This window comes from Lepisma saccharinum, chromosome 23 (assembly GCF_977018435.1).
Source record: "Lepisma saccharinum chromosome 23, izLepSacc3.1, whole genome shotgun sequence".
Taxonomy (NCBI): domain Eukaryota; kingdom Metazoa; phylum Arthropoda; class Insecta; order Zygentoma; family Lepismatidae; genus Lepisma; species Lepisma saccharinum.
In genome coordinates this window covers 42,315,940-42,339,104 of record NC_139251.1, presented here as the reverse complement: position 1 = coordinate 42,339,104, position 23,165 = coordinate 42,315,940, and the positions used below count along the sequence as shown (strand labels likewise).

Sequence of the window (23,165 nt, the reverse complement as noted above, 5' to 3'; positions counted from 1 at the left end):
CTCATATTTGAGTTTTACACCTGGTTCTCTATTAATATATTGGATTAGTATAGTTTGTGACTTAATGTGATAATCAAGAATGTAAATCTTGTCTGTCAAAGGAATCAGTTATAAAGTTTGATATGTTGTAACATTAACAACAATTTCTTACTTAGAAATCTTTCAGGGCTATCAAATAACTTTTGGAGAATTGTAAGTCTCCCTCTGACATCCTAATTAGGACTCTCAATGCAATGGAGCAATATTCATCTACATAATGCCAATTGCAAACTGGAATATATCCCAACATGGAACAGAATCTGTTTTCTGTATTCCAAGAAAGTAAAGCCTCATATTCGTATTAGTTTTCAGTTTCAGTAAATTTTATCTGGACTCATCACTAATCTTTTCTTCAGAAATTCTACATAGTTTAGCCCTGATCTGGTGGAAAGAAGAAAAAAGACTGCTACAACGAGGGGTAGAAATTTTTCACCTCGTGGCTGAATTTTTTAACTCCAGTTCTAAAAAAAAAAAAATTGAAATGTAGAGTTTGGATTACAGAAGTTTCCATTACATTTTTTTTACATAACAAGTACAGTATGTGTTTTATAGTGTTGGTCTATTTTCTGAATCATGTATATCATGATATAATGTAAGTATGCTAGCCGAATTTTAAAATCTGCAGGAGTATGGTAGAGACAGCTATATATTAAAATATATTGCATACTTATTCATGTTGTTACCAGTTAAGCCTTGTTTAGCAAGCTCACTTCCATCCAAGAATTAATTACCTTCAATCCAATCTTTATTAATAAAATGTTCTAAGATCACATTTCATAGCTAAGTAATGATAAGTTTAGCCACTACAGAAGAAAAGTACAAGTTTAATTAGTGCAGTAGTTCATCACCAAAGCCTTTAGACCTTAACATGACTTTTGAATATGTAGCTGGAGAGGAGTGCAGACTGAAATCCAGGAAGAATCCTGTTTTCAATCCATGGTTTGATACTGTGTTCGGCCCATGTTCCTTTTGTTTTACTGCAAGTTCATTGTGCTACGTAATCAACTTTTACATGGTTCAATTTCGATTTAAGTCTGTTAACACATACTGCGGAGTTTTAGCGATTACTTACTGCATGTTTCCTTGACACTGGTTTGTCACTTCCCAATACATGCTTTCGTAGTTGGGTGGGTCAGATTTAGTTCTCTTAGCATTAAAATAAGATCGGTAAATGCTTTCTACTACTGATCGTGGCCAAAAGTTTTGAATTCAACCTTCTATCAACGGAGAATGCCTTTTCCATTGGTAGCACGCATGCTTGCATAAGGTAAAATCCGCTAATTACTTTAAGGAAGGTTCAAATTTTGTGTGACAATGATTGCCAAAATTCTATGATAATTAGTCTTTCTGCCTAGGAGAATTTGGAAAAAATCAAAAGAACCCTAACCCTGTGTTATTAGGAAATTAAACTGAGATGATGATCAGTGTGTTGTCAAACAAGTATCATAATGAAGAGGTTTTCTCAGGGAATTAGCCAGGTGATTTCAGGATTGAACATCCCAAAGATGAGTGACGTTAGCTCTCAAAAGGCCAGAAGTCTTATCTGGAAATCCCTGGCTGATTGCCCGAGTAAACCTCTTCAATATTTGCTGCCAGGAAAGCTTCAAGAATTATTTCATGTATCATAATATTGCTGTCTTGATTTTTTGTCTGAAATGATTACTGAATTATCTTTTCATATTGATGATTTAATTTTTTTTAAAGTTAATAATTGTGAAACAGTGCTAGATTCATTCCAATTTCTCCTTTGTGTCCAAATTCTCAGAAAAATAAGTTGCTAGCTTCTAAGAGTGCTTTTGTGCTATTTAAGCATCAGACTGCACCATCTTCAAAGTTGTTCATATGCTATACCAGAAAACAATTCAAGAAGGTAGAAACACCGTGAGGGTAGTCCTTCATCCAACCAATCGGCAAGCACCAAACAAATAACAAACTTACTCCAAATATTCACGTTTCATGTGATGTGTAGCAATATAATAAATGTGACTATTACTATCCCACCAAAGATCTTCCTTTAGGTGTAGTGTTAACATGTTTGCCTTGAAATCAAGGAGTCCCACATTAAATCCCCAGTAGAAGCACGTTGCACAGTAGTGTGGATCTCACTTTAAACTGTAGGTGCAGCCTTGGTTAGCCGATCTGAGGCTAAAACAAACTTATTCACTGCACAAAAGTTTCATTAATCTATTAAAGGAACTTGAATAAGCTGGCATGAAGGCATGATGTCTGAATAGATAAAATGCCCGTTGGTTCTCGTGTCCTTAATTTCTGAATGTACGAATAATATTTCAACATAAATGCATAATGGTACTCAAACTTGATCAATATGAAATGTTGAATAGATTGTGATGATACTTAATCTGTAGTGCTTATCCTTCTACATAAGTCCCAATAAGCAAACTATGTTGTGTTTATTTACAGGCAATGAAAGATATGGTAGCAGAGGTGGCCGTGGTGGTGAAGATTCAAGTTTTAGAAGATATCGTCAGGTTAGTGCAGTTGTAGTGCAAATCTTGTAACATTTTAATTTTTTTTTAATCTGAAAGATTAAGAATTATGTTCTTTAGTTACTACTTTTGAGTGATCGCGATTTAATGTTAATATAGGCAGTAATAGTAATGCATATGAATTGGTGAAGTTTTGGGAAAACTTGATGCTTTCAAGTTTTACAGATTGATAATACTTATCAATACTTGAAACTTTCCATATTGTTATTCTTCAGTATCATTTGTCAGCCTGTTGTGTGTGGGGAGGAAATAGTAACATTTATCACAAGTTTCCACTTACGAGCTCCCCCAAAAATAAATCAAAAGGACCTGATTTTTTTCATTTATTTGTTTATAGTAAATATTGCAAGTTTTTAGGCCAGTCTTTTCCAATCAGGTACAATTCATAAAGTGAAGAGATGTACTAAGTTCATGCATGGATATTGTGAAAATGTCCTTGTTGAAGGCTGTCATAATGGAAACAGGCATGCTTTCTTTTTATCAAAAAAGTAATAATGTTAGTTTCAGCATTAGGCTTTTCAAGAATAGCAACACGTCCCTTTCTGCCTTTGCAGGATTCCGGAGGATACCCTATTCGGGAACATAATCATCACAGATCACCTTCTGATTCCCCACGCAAGAGAATGAGGACTGGCTATGACCAGGTACAGGGGCTGTCTTTCTTTTTAGTTGTCACCGCAGTTACGTAAAGTTTGCTTGTAGCGTAGAGGATGGGTTCCCCGATAATGTTTACCTTTTGTAGAACTTGTGCCTCTGTGTGGGATGGTCCTATGTTCTTGGTTTCAATCGCTTTTGTTTCCTCACCCCCCCCTGTTGTCCTGTATTGTCACGTGATTGAATCCTAGGTCCAGAAAAAAGGTTGGGGGGGGGGGGTAGTTTTGGAGTAATTGTAAACGGCATGTTAGTCATTATGTGTTCATATTGGATATTGCTTGGGTGGCTGTAAAGACAGTTGGGAATGTACATTCTAAATTTGTAGCAATTAGTCTCCTTATAATAGTACAACAGCATGAGATCAAAGTTGTAGTTTATTTAGTATAACATGCTACTGTCATGAACCCAACCAGCTAATTTCTTGGCTAAACAATTGGTGTAAGGGTGTTGGTGTAAATTTAAAGATTGGGAGTTCTGATGCATTTTTGTAGGTGTCAATGAGTTTGAAATTTATAACTGAAACTTATAGGATGCTTTTGAGTTTCCACTTTCTTCCCTCTTGTGGTAACCATTACAACACAATATGAGTTCAACCTTCTACTATATTTTGAGTTGCTGCAAAAAAAAAAAAAATCCTATATAAGTATTTTCAGATTGCTCTTCTTTACAGTGTTTCTTTTTTTTATTAAGTAAGTGCTAATCATGGAGGATGCTGTAAATTGCAAAATGCATGTTTTATAAAAATCTGGTCATAATAGCAGGGTGGCTACTCACCGGGAATTCCTTGAATTCTGGGAATTATGCGTGAATTGTTGGCTCCTGGAATTATGCATGAATTCTACGTGATTTTTTCTCCGTAGACGTGAAAAATTGCAACTTTCATTAATACAAATCCCACTGAATTTATACATATTTATTAATGCCTTGAGGCAAGATTTTATTTTAGCTTTTATTTTTACCGAGGAAGGAAAACAAAAGATAAGAAAGCTGAATGAAAAATCAAACTTAATTCTCTCAACTAGTTTGCTTTGTTAGTGTCCTTTGCTGAACAAACGGAAGATTATTGCAAGATATCTTGAAGTTGATTATGTAAATTTCAATTTGAATTTTTTATGCAATTAACAATTTTTCGTAGGTTACTATATCCCGTAACATTTGTGACTTATGTTTGTGAATGTATTTAGAGTCTTGAGTATGTGAAATGGCAAATGTAAACTCCGCAATTTAGATTAAAATATTATATGCACACATTGTTTAATTGAATTGAATTATATTTTTTTATAAATTTGAATCACATATACCCTTTATATTGTTAATATATTTGTGTGTGTGTGTGTGGGAGGGGGGTGAGAGGCAGTAATACATCAGGGTGGCGACAGACCTGGAAAACTGGGAGAAGTCAGGGAATTTTAGGTGTCAAAAAAAGTCAGGAAATTTTGTCTTGATTGACTTTTTTTTTCTTCATTATGGAACTGCATGGGAACAGGAAATCTTGTTGCTAAGTTTCGTCCTCAACTATTAGTGTTCCGGAGGGGCAGCAGAATGTGTTAAGCCTCTAAATATTACTTGAAAAATGCATTGAATTATAATTTTATCTTGTCTGTATGGGAGTAGTAAGGGAACAGAACTGTCAACAGATGGAGGGGATGGGAGCAGATGTCGCCGTCCGATAGTTGTCGGACGTCGAAGTAAGGCATTTTGTTAGACAAACTGAAGGAACATGAAAACAAATAGGCTCCATTTATACATACGATTTTTGTCTAATATCGCAAATTTGCTCCTGGAATTTTATTACTCTTCTGGCTCACTTCACCTTATTTAATGTAGCAGTGCTTACGAAGGTTTTCTTTCATCATCCTGACGTATTACTGGTTTCGCACAAGTTAACAAACTTTTACAATGACATTGCACTATTCTTAGATATCAAGAAGAATCCAACAAAACAGAATATATATTGAATACTATCACGAAAAAGTGAAACATAAATCTGCATTGGTGAACGTTACAAAAATTGGCAAGTGCATACTCCCAACCTCAAATTTACTGCAACACTAGTATTGCAATGAAATTAACGCCACTCTCTGTCCTGTCTGTTTAAACTCGTGAGAGATGGTCATTAATAGGGAACGGAACTTTATGTACTAAAAAAACTCAGAAATATTTTTTGTCATAAATGTTGAAAATATGTGATAAAAACAGGAAAATATGTGACAAAAATAAAAAAACATTTGGTAACAAAAACAAAATATTACATGCATTTTAAACACCTGAAATCAGTTTCTAAATGCTTTCCTCTTAGCGAGCTATTTTTTGGAAGAATTGCAATGGATCACCATAGTATTTTTCAAATTCTCCATTGTAAATCTGTGACGATTATATCTAAAAAGTATCTTATATTGTGAGAAAGATCGCTCCACATCACAAGAAACAATTCTTGCATATTTGAAGCACGAAATGCCACTAACGCTGAAGTTTTCCAAAACACGTGCAATTTGGCACAAAGTTTGAAAACCTTGTGTTTTCCCAAAAATTTCTGTACATTTAGACATTAGCACTTGTGCGTTAGATTCAGTGGGGGTAATATTTTCCCAATAGGATATTAGGCGAGGTGCCAGAAGTCTGCCAGAGAGCATGTTCAAAGACAAAACAAACCTAACACACTAGATGTGAAAGAGGTGCGGAGAATAAACATTTTTCCGTCGAGGATTTCGAGGTAGCTGAAACCAATGAGCGATTTTATGTATTTAAAATGAAAATTCGCAAAATATGTATTTACATACAGAAAACTGGAAAATGTGTTTTTATGTAAAATAAAATTTGCTGTGTTGACACACAAGGCTATGATCAGAATTTTGGCAAAAACGAGTGTGTATCTTATCGCAGAAAAGAACATTTATTTACCTAAAGTTCCGTTCCCTAGTCATTAATCTCTCACTCAGTGAAGTTAATGTCCAATATTATGAAATAAGATACTAATAATAAATACGTAAATATTTTAATATCATATTTACTTGAATCATTCAATCATAAAAGCAAATGCTAACTTTCTAAGGTACATTCATATACAAGTAACATTTATATAAGATAAACAGTGTACTGTAAAATATAAAATATAAAAGTGCATTGACCTGACTCAAGAGACACTATATTTGAAATTTATTTCAAAGTGGGTTAGCACATCACTTCATGATGCCAGGATTCCCACGTCATGGTTGTTCTTTGAGAGTGTCCTTTCATCATTTTATATCATATCACTCATTCTCATCTTTGAGATTTGCCTAAAGTTGAAGACTTCATGAATTGATTTCATAAAATGTGATGAAATGGTTATCATGTTGCCACTGAAAGTGGAATATCAACAGCATAGCAGCTTTAATTCTAAAACTTACTTTCAGTGATTGCTGTGGTGATTATGTATGTGCATGACTGTGTTGATATTGTTTGTAGGAGATTGGCAGAGTGTACAGTAACCCTCCAGTCTTTTTCTATCTGTTATTTAGGATGCATTCTCCTTAAACTTTTTTCTACAAGTTTCTCCAGCTTCTTTCTCTATTGATTTAACAGAAAAAAAATTCAAACACATCGAAGGATTTTGCATCCTCAAAATGTTACTGGTCCACAGGAAAAGTATAGTGAGCTTTAACTTTTAAGTTAGTCACGCTTGTTCTATACTTAGTACCTAACCTTTATCTGTGCTGTGTGCAGTGATACATGATATATATGATTACCCATTGGAGATCGTGTCATTAACAATAATGCTTGGAGTATAAAGCCTGAAATTAGCTTTGACATTCATTTGCTCAGCATGAAATCCACTAAATGACAAAATTTGTATTAACAATATAATAACAGGTGCGGCAGTGAAACTGGCGATTTGGCAACCCTTGTATTAACAATATAATAACAGGTGCGGCAGTGAAACTGGCAATTTGGCAACCCTGGAAATAGCAAGTTACGTAAGGAATCAGATAACGGGAGTGGTGCCATCTGGACAACAAACCTTTGCCATTGACACTGATATAGTTGTTCAGTCGAGATGGCGTCGTGGACCTGTGAACAATGCGCTTTTCCAGTAAAGGCATTTTACAAAAACGCTGCGCGGCCACGTTGCTGTCGTTGTTTTTGTGAAACATCTTTACGGCAAAAGCACGTTGTTCACCGGTCCACGACGCCATCTCGACTGAACAACAATATCAGTGTCAATGGCAAAGGTTTGTTGTCCAGATGGCACCACTCCCGTTATCTGATTCCTTACATAACTTGCTATTTCCAGGGTTGCCAAATCGCTCGTTTCACTGCCGCAACTGTTACATGCAATTCTGTTGCATTCATGGAGAAAATCATTAGGGGAGTAAAATAATTTTCTCGTTACTTAACATGTACTTAGAACATCACTTTTATAGTCACTGCCTCTACAAACTACATAGACTTTTATCACTCGGTAAATATAAATTTATATCCCTGATGCCATAGTGGTAATGTTGATACCCAGTGGAAGGAAATAATGGTTCGAATCGTACTCTAGGTCCAGTCCCAATTAGCCTATCTGTGCATAAAGTGGATTTAAAACAGAAGCTGAAACTCAAACTTATAGCATTGTAATAATAAGCTTATGCCATATACCTCATTATTGCAAGTAGAAATGTGTCATGCTGTGCATGTCTAAATAATTAACATAACTTTACACCAATGATTGATTCATTCTACCAAGTAAGGGATTATTACTACTAAATATATATATATATATATATATATATATATATATATATATATATGGATTTATTTGCAATTTTAGCACAATATTGATGTATTACAAAACTGTATGATGTACTTAATAATATATACATATCACAAAATGTAAGGGCGCCAGTTGCTGCAATACTCAAATAATCTGACTTTCTATAGCATGAAACTACAGTATGTAAATTTTGGAATATTTAGTTTGGCAATTTCATAGGAATTTATTTCTTATATATATTCTTATACAACTTTGCAGAAGTCCCATTTTTTTGCAACAGAAATTATCAGTGTTCTGGGATTTTTCAGACCATAGAATAAATAAACTTGAAATTTTATGTTTGAGTTTCTAAAGCATTTGTACAGTAGGGAAACTAAATTCTGGACTGTTTTCTTTATTCTAGTAGTGTGTAATCGCTGTATTTTCATATAAATACATAGTAGGGATTGAATTGTTTAGAAACCTTTACTCTCTTTGGGCTAATAATACAGGCATCAGTAAATTGATGATAATTTTACAAATCTCTTATATTAATAATGTGTGATTCAGTGAACACTTTCTCCATATTGTTATTGTCACAAAATTAAGTGATTATCTCCCATGTAATAATTAAAGGACCCAGCATATTGTTATGTTTATTTGCATCAAATTTGCTATTTTATATTGGGTCATTACACTTGATTCTTGGTCATTTTTATGTATGAACTGTCACCAAATTATATTTTCTATTGCAAATACAATTAGTTGCAGTCTGATATATATTTTTTTATTTGTAGAAGTCACTTTATATGTGATTAACAGCTTACATATGTGGACGAAATATTTTTTTTATCTGTATGTAAACATAGTACTGTAGTTAGTTTCAGCGAAGAATTTATTTCAGCCTACTAATAAATCTGTAGCATAAGAATATGTGAGATGGGCAGTTATGCTCCAATTGAAATACTATCGTGCAACTAGATTAAGTGCAATATAGTTATATTTACTCTAGTTGAACATTACAGATATATGCATGTATATTTGACAATTTTAAACTTAAATGATAAATATTTTTTGAAGATTCTAAAGTTTAAAGCTGATTTTTTGAAGTTCAGGAAATTAAATTGAGTTACATTAGGTTAGCTAAACTGTTTCTAAAATCCAATATACCTCACAACACTAACATTCAGATATTCCCTGAATAGTGAATTAACCGTGAAGGAAATCATTGTGCTGTCATTGAATTCCACCATGAAATGAATTAAGATTAATTCATAATGCCATTTTTGCTAATTTTCTCCACACCACCAAAGTTGTAGATAGATATGTAAGTAATTGTGAACTATTCTAGTGTAAGAGTGCAGTGTTTCTCAAACAATAAGTGTAATAAACAAGAAGGAAAAACAGAAATTCAGGTTATAAGGTGTTCTTCAGATCATTAAGGCTGCTTTCAATGTTAATTTGTCAAACTGGGAAAGAGACTGGGAAGATTTTTAAAGAATATTGCTTCAGGAATGTGAAATGATTGTTGGTTTTTTTCTTACTAATGCTTTTCTAAATTTTTTGATTGTTCTGTTATCTATTTTGTCCTGAATTAATCTATAAATTAATGAATATATACAAACATAATTTGGTAACACTTTACTATACCGGAGACGGATTTCTTCAAATTTACAGGAGAAGGTACTTACGCAAATCATTTTCTGTAGCGTTGGTGATGTTCGGGAATGTAGTTTTGATCCATTTTAATGCGAATGCATGTGGTTTTCTGCGATAATCTATTTCCGACGTGCTATTGCTGCTGCCGCCATTTGCTTTCTGAACGAGAGCACAATACGCTCTCGTATTGTCCGTATATGCTAAATTGAACGAAAGGAGTGCTAATGGAACCTAACCTAGTAGGCATACCTCGTCCACGTGATGGTTCGTGGGGCTATCGTGAATTTTTGGGGCTACCCGTGGATGGTTTGTGGGAAGTAAGGAACAACAGTAAGTACTCGTTATTGTAAGAAATAGACATTATTTTCATTAGAAATTCATTATTTCACCTAAAGAAATGTTCCGCAATGCAGAATAGTACATTAGCAATATAAAAAATTGCGAAATAAATCATTGATAGGTGTTTCCGGTATAGTAAAGTAGTACCGATAATTTTAAATGTAAGGCAAAGTTTCCTGTGCATATAACAAATTAAGGGGATGTGGGAGTATGGCCCCACATATTCTGGATCTCTACCACTTTGGAGGTGGTGTATGATCAGATTGTCTTTACCCTCCAGGGTTATTCCCAGGCAACCATTGATTTGAGGCTGGGTGAGCCCTAGAGCTGCTTTATGTGCAGACAGGACTGAAAAATTCAGACCTTAGATCACCCACCCCAGGAATCGGACCTGAATATCCCATGGGGCAGTCAAGACACCCGAACAACTAGACCACCGCAGCTCTACAAATGTGTGCAAAATTCTGAACTGGAAAAGTAATAAATATATATTCACCATGGTTTTGTAAAGTAAATGTATAAATTTGGAAATGCTTTCTCTAAAATTCATGCCAGTCTCTTGGTTACTTACATTAATTAAAGTGGCTCTTCATGTAACATTTATAATTTTACTAATATGCTCAGTGTTCGGATATTGAAACATACTAAAGAGCTAATACAATACTTGTGATTTTATATTGGTATTTGATCTGTATTAGCAAAAATTTAATATCTATCAATCCCAAATTTATATTATTTTTGAATTAATACAGATTAAAGGGGAATGAAAAAGTCCTGAAATTGGCAAAAAAGAAAAAGTTTGAGAATCATTGCTTCAGTCATCCATTCAGAAAAATGGCTTGTACAGTCACACTTCTGGGTTGTAACAATCCCATTAACTTTCAATGAGATTATTACAATCCAGAAGTGTCCATGACTGTACCATATGCATTTGTCTATCCCTCCCCCTCTTTTTGTATAGGTAGAATATAAGGTCAAAAGTTCATATAAACAAACATGAAGATTTCAAAATACCCAGACTTATATCATTATTAGGAATGTTAATGCTTAGGGAGAGTTGATCTATAATGGTCACTGCAGTCTGAAATGTGAAGGGGGAATGTTCAACCACCTGCCCCCCCCCCCCCTCCACCACCACCACCACCCTCAATTGCAAATACCTAAAGCACTTATTGATTTAGAGCCACTGTCAAGTAGGAAAGTAGTTGAGCTTTCTGCCATCCAATTGGAGAATAATCACACTGTTACCAAACAAATAGTCTGAGAATTCGGTCTACTAAATGTTACTTTTCGTAGGCTTTGAGGACATATGAAGAATGTAATGCAGTGCCTTTGTTCAATTGCTATTCACCTCTTTTCCACGTGGATTAACAGGAACCTTTTTGCTACCTGCCTTCCTAGTTAACAGGGTCTCTAAAATGAATTTCTGTGCATGGACATTGTGTGTGGTCAGACATCATAAGCTACCAATAGTAATGGTAGGAAAATGGAAACTAACGTTTCACTGTGCAGGTCAACTTGTACCAGAGCCTTAACTTGCACAACGTTAGAAATATGCAGAATGATAGTCTTAAATGATTCTGCATGTTTTTTAATCCTAGAAGGATGGTGAATTAATCCCAAGTAACAAAAATGTTACCCACACGAAAGCATGTGCACAAGGATATTGACAGAGAGAGAGAATCATTTTGTTAACGTAACTAGTTAAGAATGACAGATGCAAATTGTTCAATGATAACATATGAGGAGGCTTTGAAATTGAAGTACAGACTGTATGATTACTGGTTTGTAAGAGTGTGTATCACAAAACTGAAATGCATCCATAAATGTTTTGGATTATAGGAAGAGAATGGAAAGTACACGAAATATGTTTGGCTAGCCTGCTAGCCTACTGTAAACCTGTCTAGTTTAAATTAAAATTAAGTGAGAGCATTAATTTTAAAATGGCATGATATGTGGGCATCCATTGGAGATATCTGAATTTTGAAATTTGATACAGGAATAACGCATGTAATTGGAAATTACTTTCATGTTATATGATAACATATTTTTCAATATTTAACTTGAGAGCAGATGAAAAAATGGAGGATAATGAAATTGCCTGAGCTTGAGAGTAATATTTATGATTTTGAGAGTGAACACTAATTTTTATTTCCCTTGCTCAGCAGGCTTAAATATACTATGCCAGAAAAAATATAACTGATTCTGAATACAGGCAAGACATGTATGAGAACTTAAATTATAGATTTGGAAAATTCTATCTGATGTATATAGTTTTATCCTAATCCAGATGGTGATAAATTTTCTTACTGAAACAACAGCACTTAGTATTAAGATAAATTACATCTATTGGATCTATCATGCTAAAGTACTGTTATGCTGGATGCATAGAACTTAGTTTTTTTAAAAATCCATAAGATACATGGATTGTCCATCCTTCTCCTGAATGTAGTAGAACTTTTTAAAAGTTCATGAATAATTTAAGTACTGATTATATGCTATGCTTACTTGTAGAATTGAATATACTACATTTTCAGTGATAAGAAAACACTTCTTTGTGTGTCTAAATTTATTGCTGAAGACTGTTCAGTTACCTATATGCAGTTATTTAAAAGAAACCTGCCTGCCTTTATGCAGATGGAGCAAATTCACCATGTTTTATCTTACGTCTCCCAAACGGAGCAAAGTGCAGAATGCAAAATATAAAACATTGGAACAAGAAATGTAAGTTTAGATACACATTTAAGTTATGTACTTCTAACACACAGAAGTTGGAATCTAGAATAATTTCCTCATACAAAAAGGTAGAATTTGTTTCATGTGCGTGTACTCTACATACGATGTTTCCTTAAGTGTATCGAAGTAATTGAAAACACACAAGAAATAATGACCATCAGAGGTTAACATACACACAGATGGAATTTTGATGTACTCTGATAATCATTTGGTATGTGTGAAGCTTTTTAACAAAATCTGCAGTTGATGTTTGGTTTATCTTGTGGAATTTTGATCAGAATGATTAAACCTTAGGATACACTAAGATTATGGATTTTTGACAATCTTCACATAGTACGGATTTATAAGAATGATGGGCAGACCACAGTTGACATGTAAGTATCAAACATCATGTGACAATTGATTTTTGTTTCATTTAAAGACATGTCCAAGGAAAATTATTATTATGTACATGGCTGTAAATAACAAATGAATAATGGTAATGGTGTCTTTGCATTTCTGCATGCAGGCCTCCTCTAGCCGTCGCAGTCATGAAGGAAGCTATGGCGATTACAATCGCTACAGTTACCAAGAGGATAAGGGATATGGAGAAGAAAGAAAAGCATACCGTGATGACAGGCGAGGGTATAGGGATCATAGCGGTCATGGAGATCGCAATGCTTTTTCCAGAGATGACTATTCGCACAGGAAGGACCCGCTTGATTCAGATAGAGTCCAGGCAGAAGTTATAATGTCGCCAAGACGTTCATCTCCTCGTTCATCCTTCAGAGGAAGAGTTTCAGATAGAGGACGAATTCGTAGAGTTATCAGGGGAACGTCAAGAATGGTACTTGTCAGAAGAGCTGATGGAATTCTTGTGAAGAAGAGAATCATGGATTCATTTGCTGTTCGCAAAAAGATTCTCTCTAACAAGCAAGATTATTTAAGAAGATTAAGGCTGCAGAAACTACGGAGGTAATATTAATAAAAAGCTATTAATATTTGAAATATTGAAGGGATTAAGAAAAGAGTATATAGTTCTAGACTTACTTTGTAAACAAGCAAAAAAGAGCACTTGAGACATAGAAAGATGAAACTATGTGCTGCCAGGGTACTAATATCCAGTGAAAAAATATCACAAGGCTGGAAATGGTTTTTGCACTTGGTGTCACATAGTTTAAGGTTCTTGCCCAAGAAAAGATGAAGACAATGTGTTGGGAACCTTCTCAACATAAAAGAGATTGCAAAGGGCAAAATGACACTGCAAATGAAATCTCCTCTAATAAAATCCAAGCATTCTACTGCATAAGATGCAGAGAATTTTGCAACTGCTTGTTGAGAAAAGAAAAGCAGTTTAAAAAAATTCACATGAGAAAATCTCTATTTGCATGCATAATTTGAACAGAAGGAAATTTTTTAAAGGATTAATTTGAGAAAGAAAGAATAAAAAGAAAACCTGACATGTGCAAACATTTTCAAAATTCGGGCCTAAGAGCCACAATCCCCTAATTTGTAACGAGTAAATAGTTACTTTTTTGGGGAAGTTGCTATATTATTTTATTCCACATTTCTATGTTTGTATGAAGGAAAAAGTGGATCGGTGAAGTGAGTGTTGAATGAATGCGTGGGTATTTATAATTGTGCTTATAATTTCATGTTTGTGGTTATGTAATCATTGAATGTTTGTAGTAGGATTAGGGAAGCAACTGCAGCTGGTAAGAAGGAACCTGGAAAAGAGCCGAAAGATGAAGATATGGAAGAAAGTGGAGCTGAAGAGAAAGAGGACTGGGATAAGGAACTGGAAGAGAAGGTAAGAATATATAGTTAGCGTTGCATAGAATTTGTTTTTTCTGTAGTTTCTGTGCTAACCATATTATTTACTTTGAGGCTGCTGGAGCATAGTGCTGATCATGTGTGTGTTGTAAATTTAAAAGTAGCAACACCGGATCATCTAAACAATGGGGCTGTTTTCCAAGGCATCAGCTAAACTCAGAGGTTGTTTTACACGGCATCAGCTAAATTCAGAGGCTGTTTTACACGGCATCACCTAAACTCTGAGGCTGTTTTACACGGCATCAGCTAAACTCTGAGGCTGTTTTACACGGCATCAGCTAAACTCGGAGGCTGTTTTACATGGCATCAGCTAAACTTGGAGGCTGTTTTACACGGCATCAGCTAAACTCGGAGGCTGTTTTACACGGCATCAGCTAAACTCGGAGGCTGTTTTACACGGCATCAGCTAAACTCCGAGGCTGTTTTACACGGCATCAGCTAAACTCCGAGGCTGTTTTACACGGCATCAGCTAAACTCCGAGGCTGTTTTACACGGCATCAGCTAAACTCCGAGGCTGTTTGACACGGCATCAGCTAAACTCCGAGGCTGTTTGACACATAACCAGGACATTGAAAACTGGTGCTGATCTCCACTGAATCAAGTTTTTGAACACCTGAGCTGTTCTTCGCGGATGAAGACATGAAACACCGGAGCTGTTCTTCACGGAGTGAAGACTTTGATCATCGGAGCTGCTCTTCATGGAGTGAAGACTTTGAACATCGGAGCTGCTCTTCGTGGAACGAAGACTTTGAACATCGGAGCTGTTCTTCGTGGAACGAAGACTTTGAACATCGGAGCTGTTCTTCGTAGAACGAAGACTTTGAACACCGGAGCTGTTCTTCGCGGAATGAACACTTTGAACACCGGAAATGTTATCTCTAAATGTGAATTTATATATTAGAAATTGTACCGCATTTTATTCTGCATAGATTGGCCCCTTATATCCTAGTAAGTTATATGACCAGTACAGGAATGAAGTTAGTATTGCCACATAACACTGCATACATGAATCTTCAGAAAACTAACAGAGATTGAATATGTCATATTGTTTTTGTTATGAAGTATTCAGCTTTCCTCGGGGTATGGTCAGTGCATCGGCCAACATAGAGGAAAGAAAGGACTTTACTGAATGATTAGTGACCGTTTGAGAAAAGAATGTTCAAGGCAAGAACTCCCATCTTCCCCCCGTCCTTGGGGGGGGGGGGGGCAAGGTGCTTCTCAACTTGGAACTAGTCTGTCCTTTGTGTGTACTACTACTAAAGATATATGGCTGTTTTTCTCTTCAATTTGGGGAAACTGAAGGTATTTCAACAGGTCCAAGAGAACTTGTTAAAATGTTAAAAAAAACAGGCAGATTTGTGTAAGTATGCTGACCATAATCAATTTGTGATAAATGCGTGTTCTTTTTATTTGTATTTAACAGTCTGACAGAACTTTCTGAACATTCTCACAAATATACTTCACTTCTAGTACCATGTGCAGTTTTATTACTGCTTGCTCAACATGGAATTTAAACCATTTAAGAATAAGGATATCACATGTGGTTCTGAACTCTGCAATTGAACAACACTTTACCAAAAATACTATGAATGCATTTTAATATTAAAGCAAGTATCTGTTAAAATCTTTATACTGAAGCTGCAGTTCTTCATGTTGACTTCTTGAACATGTATAAGTAGGTGGAAAATTGGAATAGGTTTCTTTTAAAATGTTTATTAATTTTGGGATAGGTTCATAATTATTTCACAGTACTTCCAAGCTCTCTCTACAGGGGAGGATCCTCCAGGACCTGAAAGACTGCAGTTTGTGTCAATTGAAGTTAAGTCTTCTCTACATTGGCCATACTGAGGTGGAGGGAGTGGTGGTGGATGTGTGTCTGCAAAAATGCCACGTGACACACAGTATACATATCCTGCAAGAACTTTGTGGTGAAATGGGTTTTCTGATTGTTTAACTTGGTTGAATTTTTAAAGCAGACCTCCGGTAGGTTGTTTATGGTGTAGTTGCAATGGAAATTTTGTATATTAAAATTCATAAATATCTGAACTACTTTCAATTGTTACAATTTTCATGTATCAGTATTGGTGGGATGTGGTAAGAGCATCAGCTCGGTTCAGCCTTAGTGATGAAAACTTGATTTGCTTCAATGGCATCCAGTACAAAGTACAGGGTGTTTAAAAATAGAATGGGCCCAATTTCAAATAATTATATTTAATGAGTGTGTAGAGTTACCTTACAAATTACAAACTATTAAGTCAAGACTTTCACCATATTTTTGTGTGTCCTCCACCTGCTGCTGCACGGTTAACATCAAGACGATAGCTGAATTTGTTCCAAATGCATCAGCGTAGTCACCCTGTCTTTTCCCCTTTTGTTACATAAATGCCATCTTGTGAACAACTAATGTTAGCATCTATTTAATACTGGTATCTTTAAACTCGAGGCCGTGGCAGTTGAAGTAGTACAAGTTTCATTCATGGGTAGTGCATGGTTTGCACAGATATAAGGTTTTTATTATTTTTATTTATTTATTTATTATGTAAACACAACATGCGAATGCCCAATTACAGTGTTCTACATTTCTTGCTTTGAGTTTGTAAATTTACTGTTTGGTAAGAAATATTATTGTGCAGAAATGTAAATAAACATAAAACATGTCAACACTATATTATATGTGTATACAACAGTTAACAGAGTTATAATAATACATGTTAATTGAAGAGATTAGAATAAAATATCTAACTATTATCTACAAAAATAGCCTACATGAATACAATATTTCAATTATTAAGTACAATGCACAACGTATTTATCTTTACACTCAGTATTTCAGATCTTTACCACCATGTACAATATATATACTAATATAATATATTATAAATTACATAAAATATGGAATTAAAATAAACACAGTATAAATCAAGGATAGAAGCTATTTACATTAAAGAAATATATTAATTATGTGTGTAATAAATGACCTGTAAATAATTGACACACTAGAAAGTACGTACATATATGTAATTGAGTATAAACTACAAAAGAAATATATATTTACAAAAATTGCGTTTGTTTACATTGTTGACATTTATTCTTCCATTCCTTGAATAACTTTTTTAAATGTCCCAATATGCATGTGAAATATATCTAATTTTGGTTCCCTTTCGGAACATCTGTTGTAGAGTTCTCACATTCTCCTGATAGGTGATTTATTTATAATGTTCGATCTTCTGTTACTACAGTAAAAGAGGCCCCCTTTGGATCGTGTCTTGGAGATAGGAACACGTATGTGTATTTGTTCTAGAAGATGTTGCGCTTGAATATTATTGTTCATGATTTTGTATAAGAAACAGAGCAATTGCATCTTCCTTCTTTTGCTGAGACAAGACAGGTTGTGGTGTTTACAGAGGGAAGTGTATGATTCGTATGGGGGATATATGCCTGTTTCTTTATAAGTGGCGTACCTTACGAATTTAGACTGTAGCATTTCTATTTTATGCATGTAGTATTTTTTGTCCTGAGGAGCCCATATTTCTGCTGCATATTCTACTTTGTTTCGGACTAAAGCGTTAAATATTATTTTCATTATTTCTTTGTTCATAAACTCTTTACTCATTCTAATTGCGTACCCTAGGTTCCTGTGTGCCTCATTTACGACCCTTTCAACATGTGTTCCAAATGTAAGTTTTGAATCAAATGTAATTCCTAGATCTCTCATCTCGTTAACCCTTTTAATTTTTGTGTTATTTATTTTGTAATTGAATTCAATTTGCTTTCTGTTGCGTGAGTATGTCATCGCACAGCATTTTTCTATGTTCAGATTAAGATCATTTATTCTGCACCATTTTGTTACTGTATTGATTTCATTTTGTAACTATTTGCAGTCATCAATATTACAAATAGTCCTACCAAATTTTAAGTCATCCGCGTATAAGAGTCTGAATGAGTCACACAGGTACTTTGGTAATTCATTGATTAGACAAAGATATGGGCCTATGCTCTTCAATGTTACCGGTGCCACTATTTTTGTGTACGGGACGCACTGTAGATGTTTTCCATTTCCTGGGAAATACAGACGTAGCTAGGGAAATATTGAATATTTTCATTAAGGGTAGGGCTAATAAGCTTGCACAACCTTTTAACACGTAGGGCGGAATGCCGTCAGGGCCACAGGATTTCTTTGGTTTTAACTTTTTATTGCCTTTTCAACATCATCAATACTGACTGCATTTAGTACAAATGCTTCACCTACATCTATCTTTTCGTGGTCTTCGATTAAATTGCAGTCGTAATTCGTGGGCGTGCTCTTATAGGTGGAAAGGAAATGCTGAACAAAGGCATTAGCAATTGCCTCGTCATCGTCTAGTGTAGTCTCATTATATTTGAGGGTCATGGACGTATTTTTCCTCCCTTTATTTTGGACAAAGGACCAAAACTGTCTAAAATCAAGTTTTATATAATTTTCTGTTTCTGATATGTAATTCCTGTAAGCTTTTTCAATTTGCCTTTTGGTTATTTTGAGGAGAGTTTCAAACTGTGCAAGATGAAAGTTTGTATTACCAATTCCGCTTTTCCATTTCTTATGGTGGTGCGATTTGCTTTTAATGTTTTTAATTATGCCACTGGTGAACCAACTAGGATATCGTGATGTTATGGATTTCTTTCTGTACGGGACGGTGACTTCGAAAACTTGATCAAGATTTTCGTAAAAGATATCAAGCGCATCATTTACATTCTTTTGATTGGATATTTCTTCCCAGTTGATGGTAGCAATTTCACGGTACATTACTTCAAAGTTTGCTTTTTGGAAATTACACATGCTAATTGTTTTCTCTTTATTTGCTTTAACATGTTTCGAAACAAAGAATTCGATGCTAAGTTGGGGATGATGTACATCCTCCGTTACTAACGTTTCAGTTTCTTTACAGACACACACGTTTTGGTTGTTAAGTCAGAACTAAATCTAGTGTTTTGTTGTTGGTGTTTAACACATTGTTTACACTACTTAAATTATAGTAAGACATAAAGTTGGAGAGAGTTTTAGATTTTTGCGAGCCTTTGCTGAAATCATAATTAGAACCTGTTACTTATGGCAAGTTAAAATCACCTACGAGGAGTATACGTGAACTGGGAAGACACAGAATAAATTGCTTCATAAATTGAAATAGTACACAAGGGTGGGAAATATACTATGCATATAAACAGAGACATAATATCGTTATTTACAGATTTTCCGAGGACACATTCAATTGATAGGTCAGCTAATTCTATGGTGGTTGATCTGAATTTTTGTATTCCTAAAATAACCCCCCCCCCCTCCATTCTTTTTTCCCCAAGGTTTTCATTTTCCGGTCACATCTAGTTATGTCATATCTGTCATCAAACAGTTCACTGTCCCTGATGCCAGATACCAGCCAGCTTTCGACTACAACCACTGCAGTATAGTTGGCAAAAACGCTTTGAGAGAAAGTCCTGATTTTCGTATGGAGTCCTCGGGTATTTTGAAATGCTAGATTAAATAATGCTTTACTCACCAGCTCTTTCCCTTTTTCTGGGGATGACCGTTGACTGCCTGTCCATCATTGGGTGGAATGACCTCTCTCCCTATTGTTGTTCCTTACCCTCGGGTCCCGACGGGAGGAGAGGGTGGATGTGGATGGCAAACGTTGCTTCGGTCCCTGCCCTCCTGCTGCTCCAGCTGCCGTCGTGGCCTCCAACGGAGGCGCAGAAGGGGTAGGTGGAATTCCTTTGTCACGTTGATGAGAGACAGGCACTTCGTCCGGTTGTATACTCTCCAGGTCGCAGAGTGTGTAACGCCTCCCGTCGATGAACAGATACCGAAACTGCAGGTACGCATACTTTCCTTGTTTCTTGGCCTCGATCATGTGGTACTGCAGCTTCTTCCGTTCTTCTCGAACCTTTGCAGAGTAGTCCTGCTCCAAATAAACACGGCTTCCTTTCACTTCTTTGCTGTTGCGTTACACTTCTTCTTTCTTTTTGTCCAACAGAAATTTGCATATCACAGGTCTGTTCTTGTTTCCTTGCTTCTTCCAGAGACGATGCACACGATCGAGATCGAGCTCACCGAGGGACACTTTGAGCTTTCCTTCGATCAGTTCCCGGATTTTTGCCTCTGTCATGGCATACGATTCGCGATCTTCTTCCTCGATGCCATGAAACATGAGATTTTGCCCTGTTTTCTTGGTCCTCAACATGCCATTCTATAAACTTACAATATCCCTGTAAGTCACTCACTTCGTTTGCCCACTTATCCATATCCTGTTCCATGCTTGTGACTCTGTCCACCAGCTTTGTGACAGTATCTTTCATTTCCTTGATTTCATTCATAATAGCCTCGTTCGAACTTTGGAGAGACTTGAGGATATCACGGATTTCACTTAACTCGCTTCTGTCTACTTTCGGGGGACCGGGGTTTACCTCGACGCCGCCAACAATTAATATCGACAGTATCACCAAGCCATGAGTTTGATAGCATTTCGACGGTTTAACACTGTCACTGGAGGATTCTTGTCGGGTCTTGAGGAAAGGTCTCGATGCACAGAAGAGTCCGATCCATGCTCGGTAGACGGCCAATGACACATCCATTTCCGCGAATGTCAGGTAGTGCACCCCGCAGCTAGGACCTAAAGAAAACACGTCCGCACTCTTTGACTCCTTGTTGTGCCTTGTTGTGTGTAGGGAGTTGCGTTGATTCTCTGAAGAAAACACAATCACAAATGTACACACTGATTCTTTTAAGATATCTATATTCTACCTGTAAAGCACTACATTGAAGAATAACTGAAAAGCAATACTGATCGCATCAGACGACGATTGTTCTTATTAATGTCCAACTGCATGTCACCGCGATTCGCGCCATGTTGCTTCTCTCTCTCTAACTGTTCTCTCTGCTTGGTGCCCACGCAAACAGCTGATACATGGACTACATACGCCATCTCTTGACAACAAAAATAATTTAACTCCTATCATCAAAACCAAATAATGAAAACAAGAATAAATGAAACACATTCCTATACATTGTGTCATCCAGGTTATTCTTTTTGATCCACACTGTATTTATATTAGTCCTAACATGGTAGTTTCACGTTTCATATTTCTGAAATGCTTGTAAATACTATTTCAGGAAATTGAAGAGAAGGATCGAAGTGGAAAAGTAGAAGAAAAGAAGATAAAGAAGGAGAAGCCAAAAGATGACAAGGAAAAGGAAGATGGTGAAGAGGCAGCCGATGGAAACCTAGCAGAGGATGAAGAAAAGGATGAAGATGAAAATGAGAAAAGTGAAGACAAAACTGGGGAGAAGGTAATAAATAGATAATTTTAGTATCAAGAGAAATGTGACTTGTCATGTATTTTTATACAGAGCGTTTGAAAATTTCCCGCACTCAAAGTTGAATTTTTTGCTTGTAATTTATTGAACTTGTCAACGTAATGAATACAACATTTGTTAACTGTATCTTGAATTACACAATATAATTTATAAGCTAAATGTGAGTAACGCTGCAATATGGCAAACCACTTTTGGCACGTTTTCTTAGAGTTCCTGTTCACAGTAGTTGCTGAAGATGGCTGCCATTTTCTTGTAAACTTAGGTCCACACGCATGGTGTGTATACCCTGTCCTGTGAATCTTTGGAGTAAGCCCACGCATAGCAGCAGAGAAGGCTTGGAATAGAGTTGGCAGAGACAACCAGTATACACTGCTTGAAGGCTGGTAACTGCAGTCTCTAATCCCTTCCGCATCCTACATGCAATATCGTTCCCTCTCGCATGTTCATTGGTGGAGCCATCTTGCTTCACTGCTGTGCACAGATACTCGTTTTCGTTCTCTTGCTACAGAGATAACAGACAGGGTGTAGACAAGTACACATGTTACGTGCCACTTTTCTAAATGTTTTTATGAAGATCGAACCATTTGCTGCTGAAAGTTGTGAAGGAATTCCTGTGTTACTGCTTTCGGTCTTCCACTTTTGTTGTCTATCTTGCACCTAACCAAATCACGAAATCAGCATACAAGATGATACGCTGCACTTTTACCTGGTGCTGGATCATTGTGAAATACTTTTCAATTTCTCCACACATCTTTCACATGACAAACTCAAGATATGCTTCCAACAAAGCGATTGGCTGTGCGTGCACAAAAGACACTGTTAGCAAACTGTGAAAGTGTGAATGGCTACTTTTCGAATGCTCTGTAGTAGGAATGGAATAAGATTATTTTTTGTTGTAAATACACAGGCTGATATACACTGCAAACGAACAACTGCATCAGTGAGCAACACATCAAATTTGAAAGCAAAGAATAGCAACCTTATATTAACATAGTAATTGTGATGATGAAAGCAATGATTGCTATTGGTGCTATGGGCTGTTCCTTTATGCAAATGGATGTCAATAGATGGGACACAAGTACTAATGTGAATTTATAATGTTTAAAAGAAAGAAATAGTGTTAAAAAGGAATTTGTAGCTAATCAGAATCATCATCAATGCCACTGGAGGAATACCATCATTTATGGTTGCAGTCAACATGGTTGCAGTGCACGCATCCGCACTTGACATTTTATATTCTTTCATCACTGTACTATCTTTTCAATCTGGAACAGATTTCTGACCATTTGCATTCTTCTGTGTTGCATATAATGTGCTGTTCCCATGCTGAGATGCACTTTGTGTCGCTCACTTTTT

General features: G+C 35.8%; 1 protein-coding gene across 4 annotated transcripts in view; it reads left to right on the top strand.

Annotated features, from left to right (window-relative positions):
* The window catches only part of LOC146005192 (uncharacterized), a 58,846-nt gene that overhangs the window by 20,084 nt on the left and 15,597 nt on the right, over nucleotides 1-23,165 (top strand). For 2 of the 4 annotated variants that reach the window (XM_083144232.1, XM_083144230.1), the window contains exons 3-7: nucleotides 2,461-2,528; nucleotides 3,101-3,190; nucleotides 13,160-13,605; nucleotides 14,320-14,440; nucleotides 21,606-21,782. In XM_083144232.1, coding sequence (XP_083000358.1) covers nucleotides 2,461-2,528; nucleotides 3,101-3,190; nucleotides 13,160-13,605; nucleotides 14,320-14,440; nucleotides 21,606-21,782 — 902 coding nt within the window. The remainder of the gene's footprint in view (nucleotides 1-2,460; nucleotides 2,529-3,100; nucleotides 3,191-13,159; nucleotides 13,606-14,319; nucleotides 14,441-21,605; nucleotides 21,783-23,165) is intronic. The other 2 variants (XM_083144231.1, XM_083144233.1) reach the window with 2 other exon arrangements.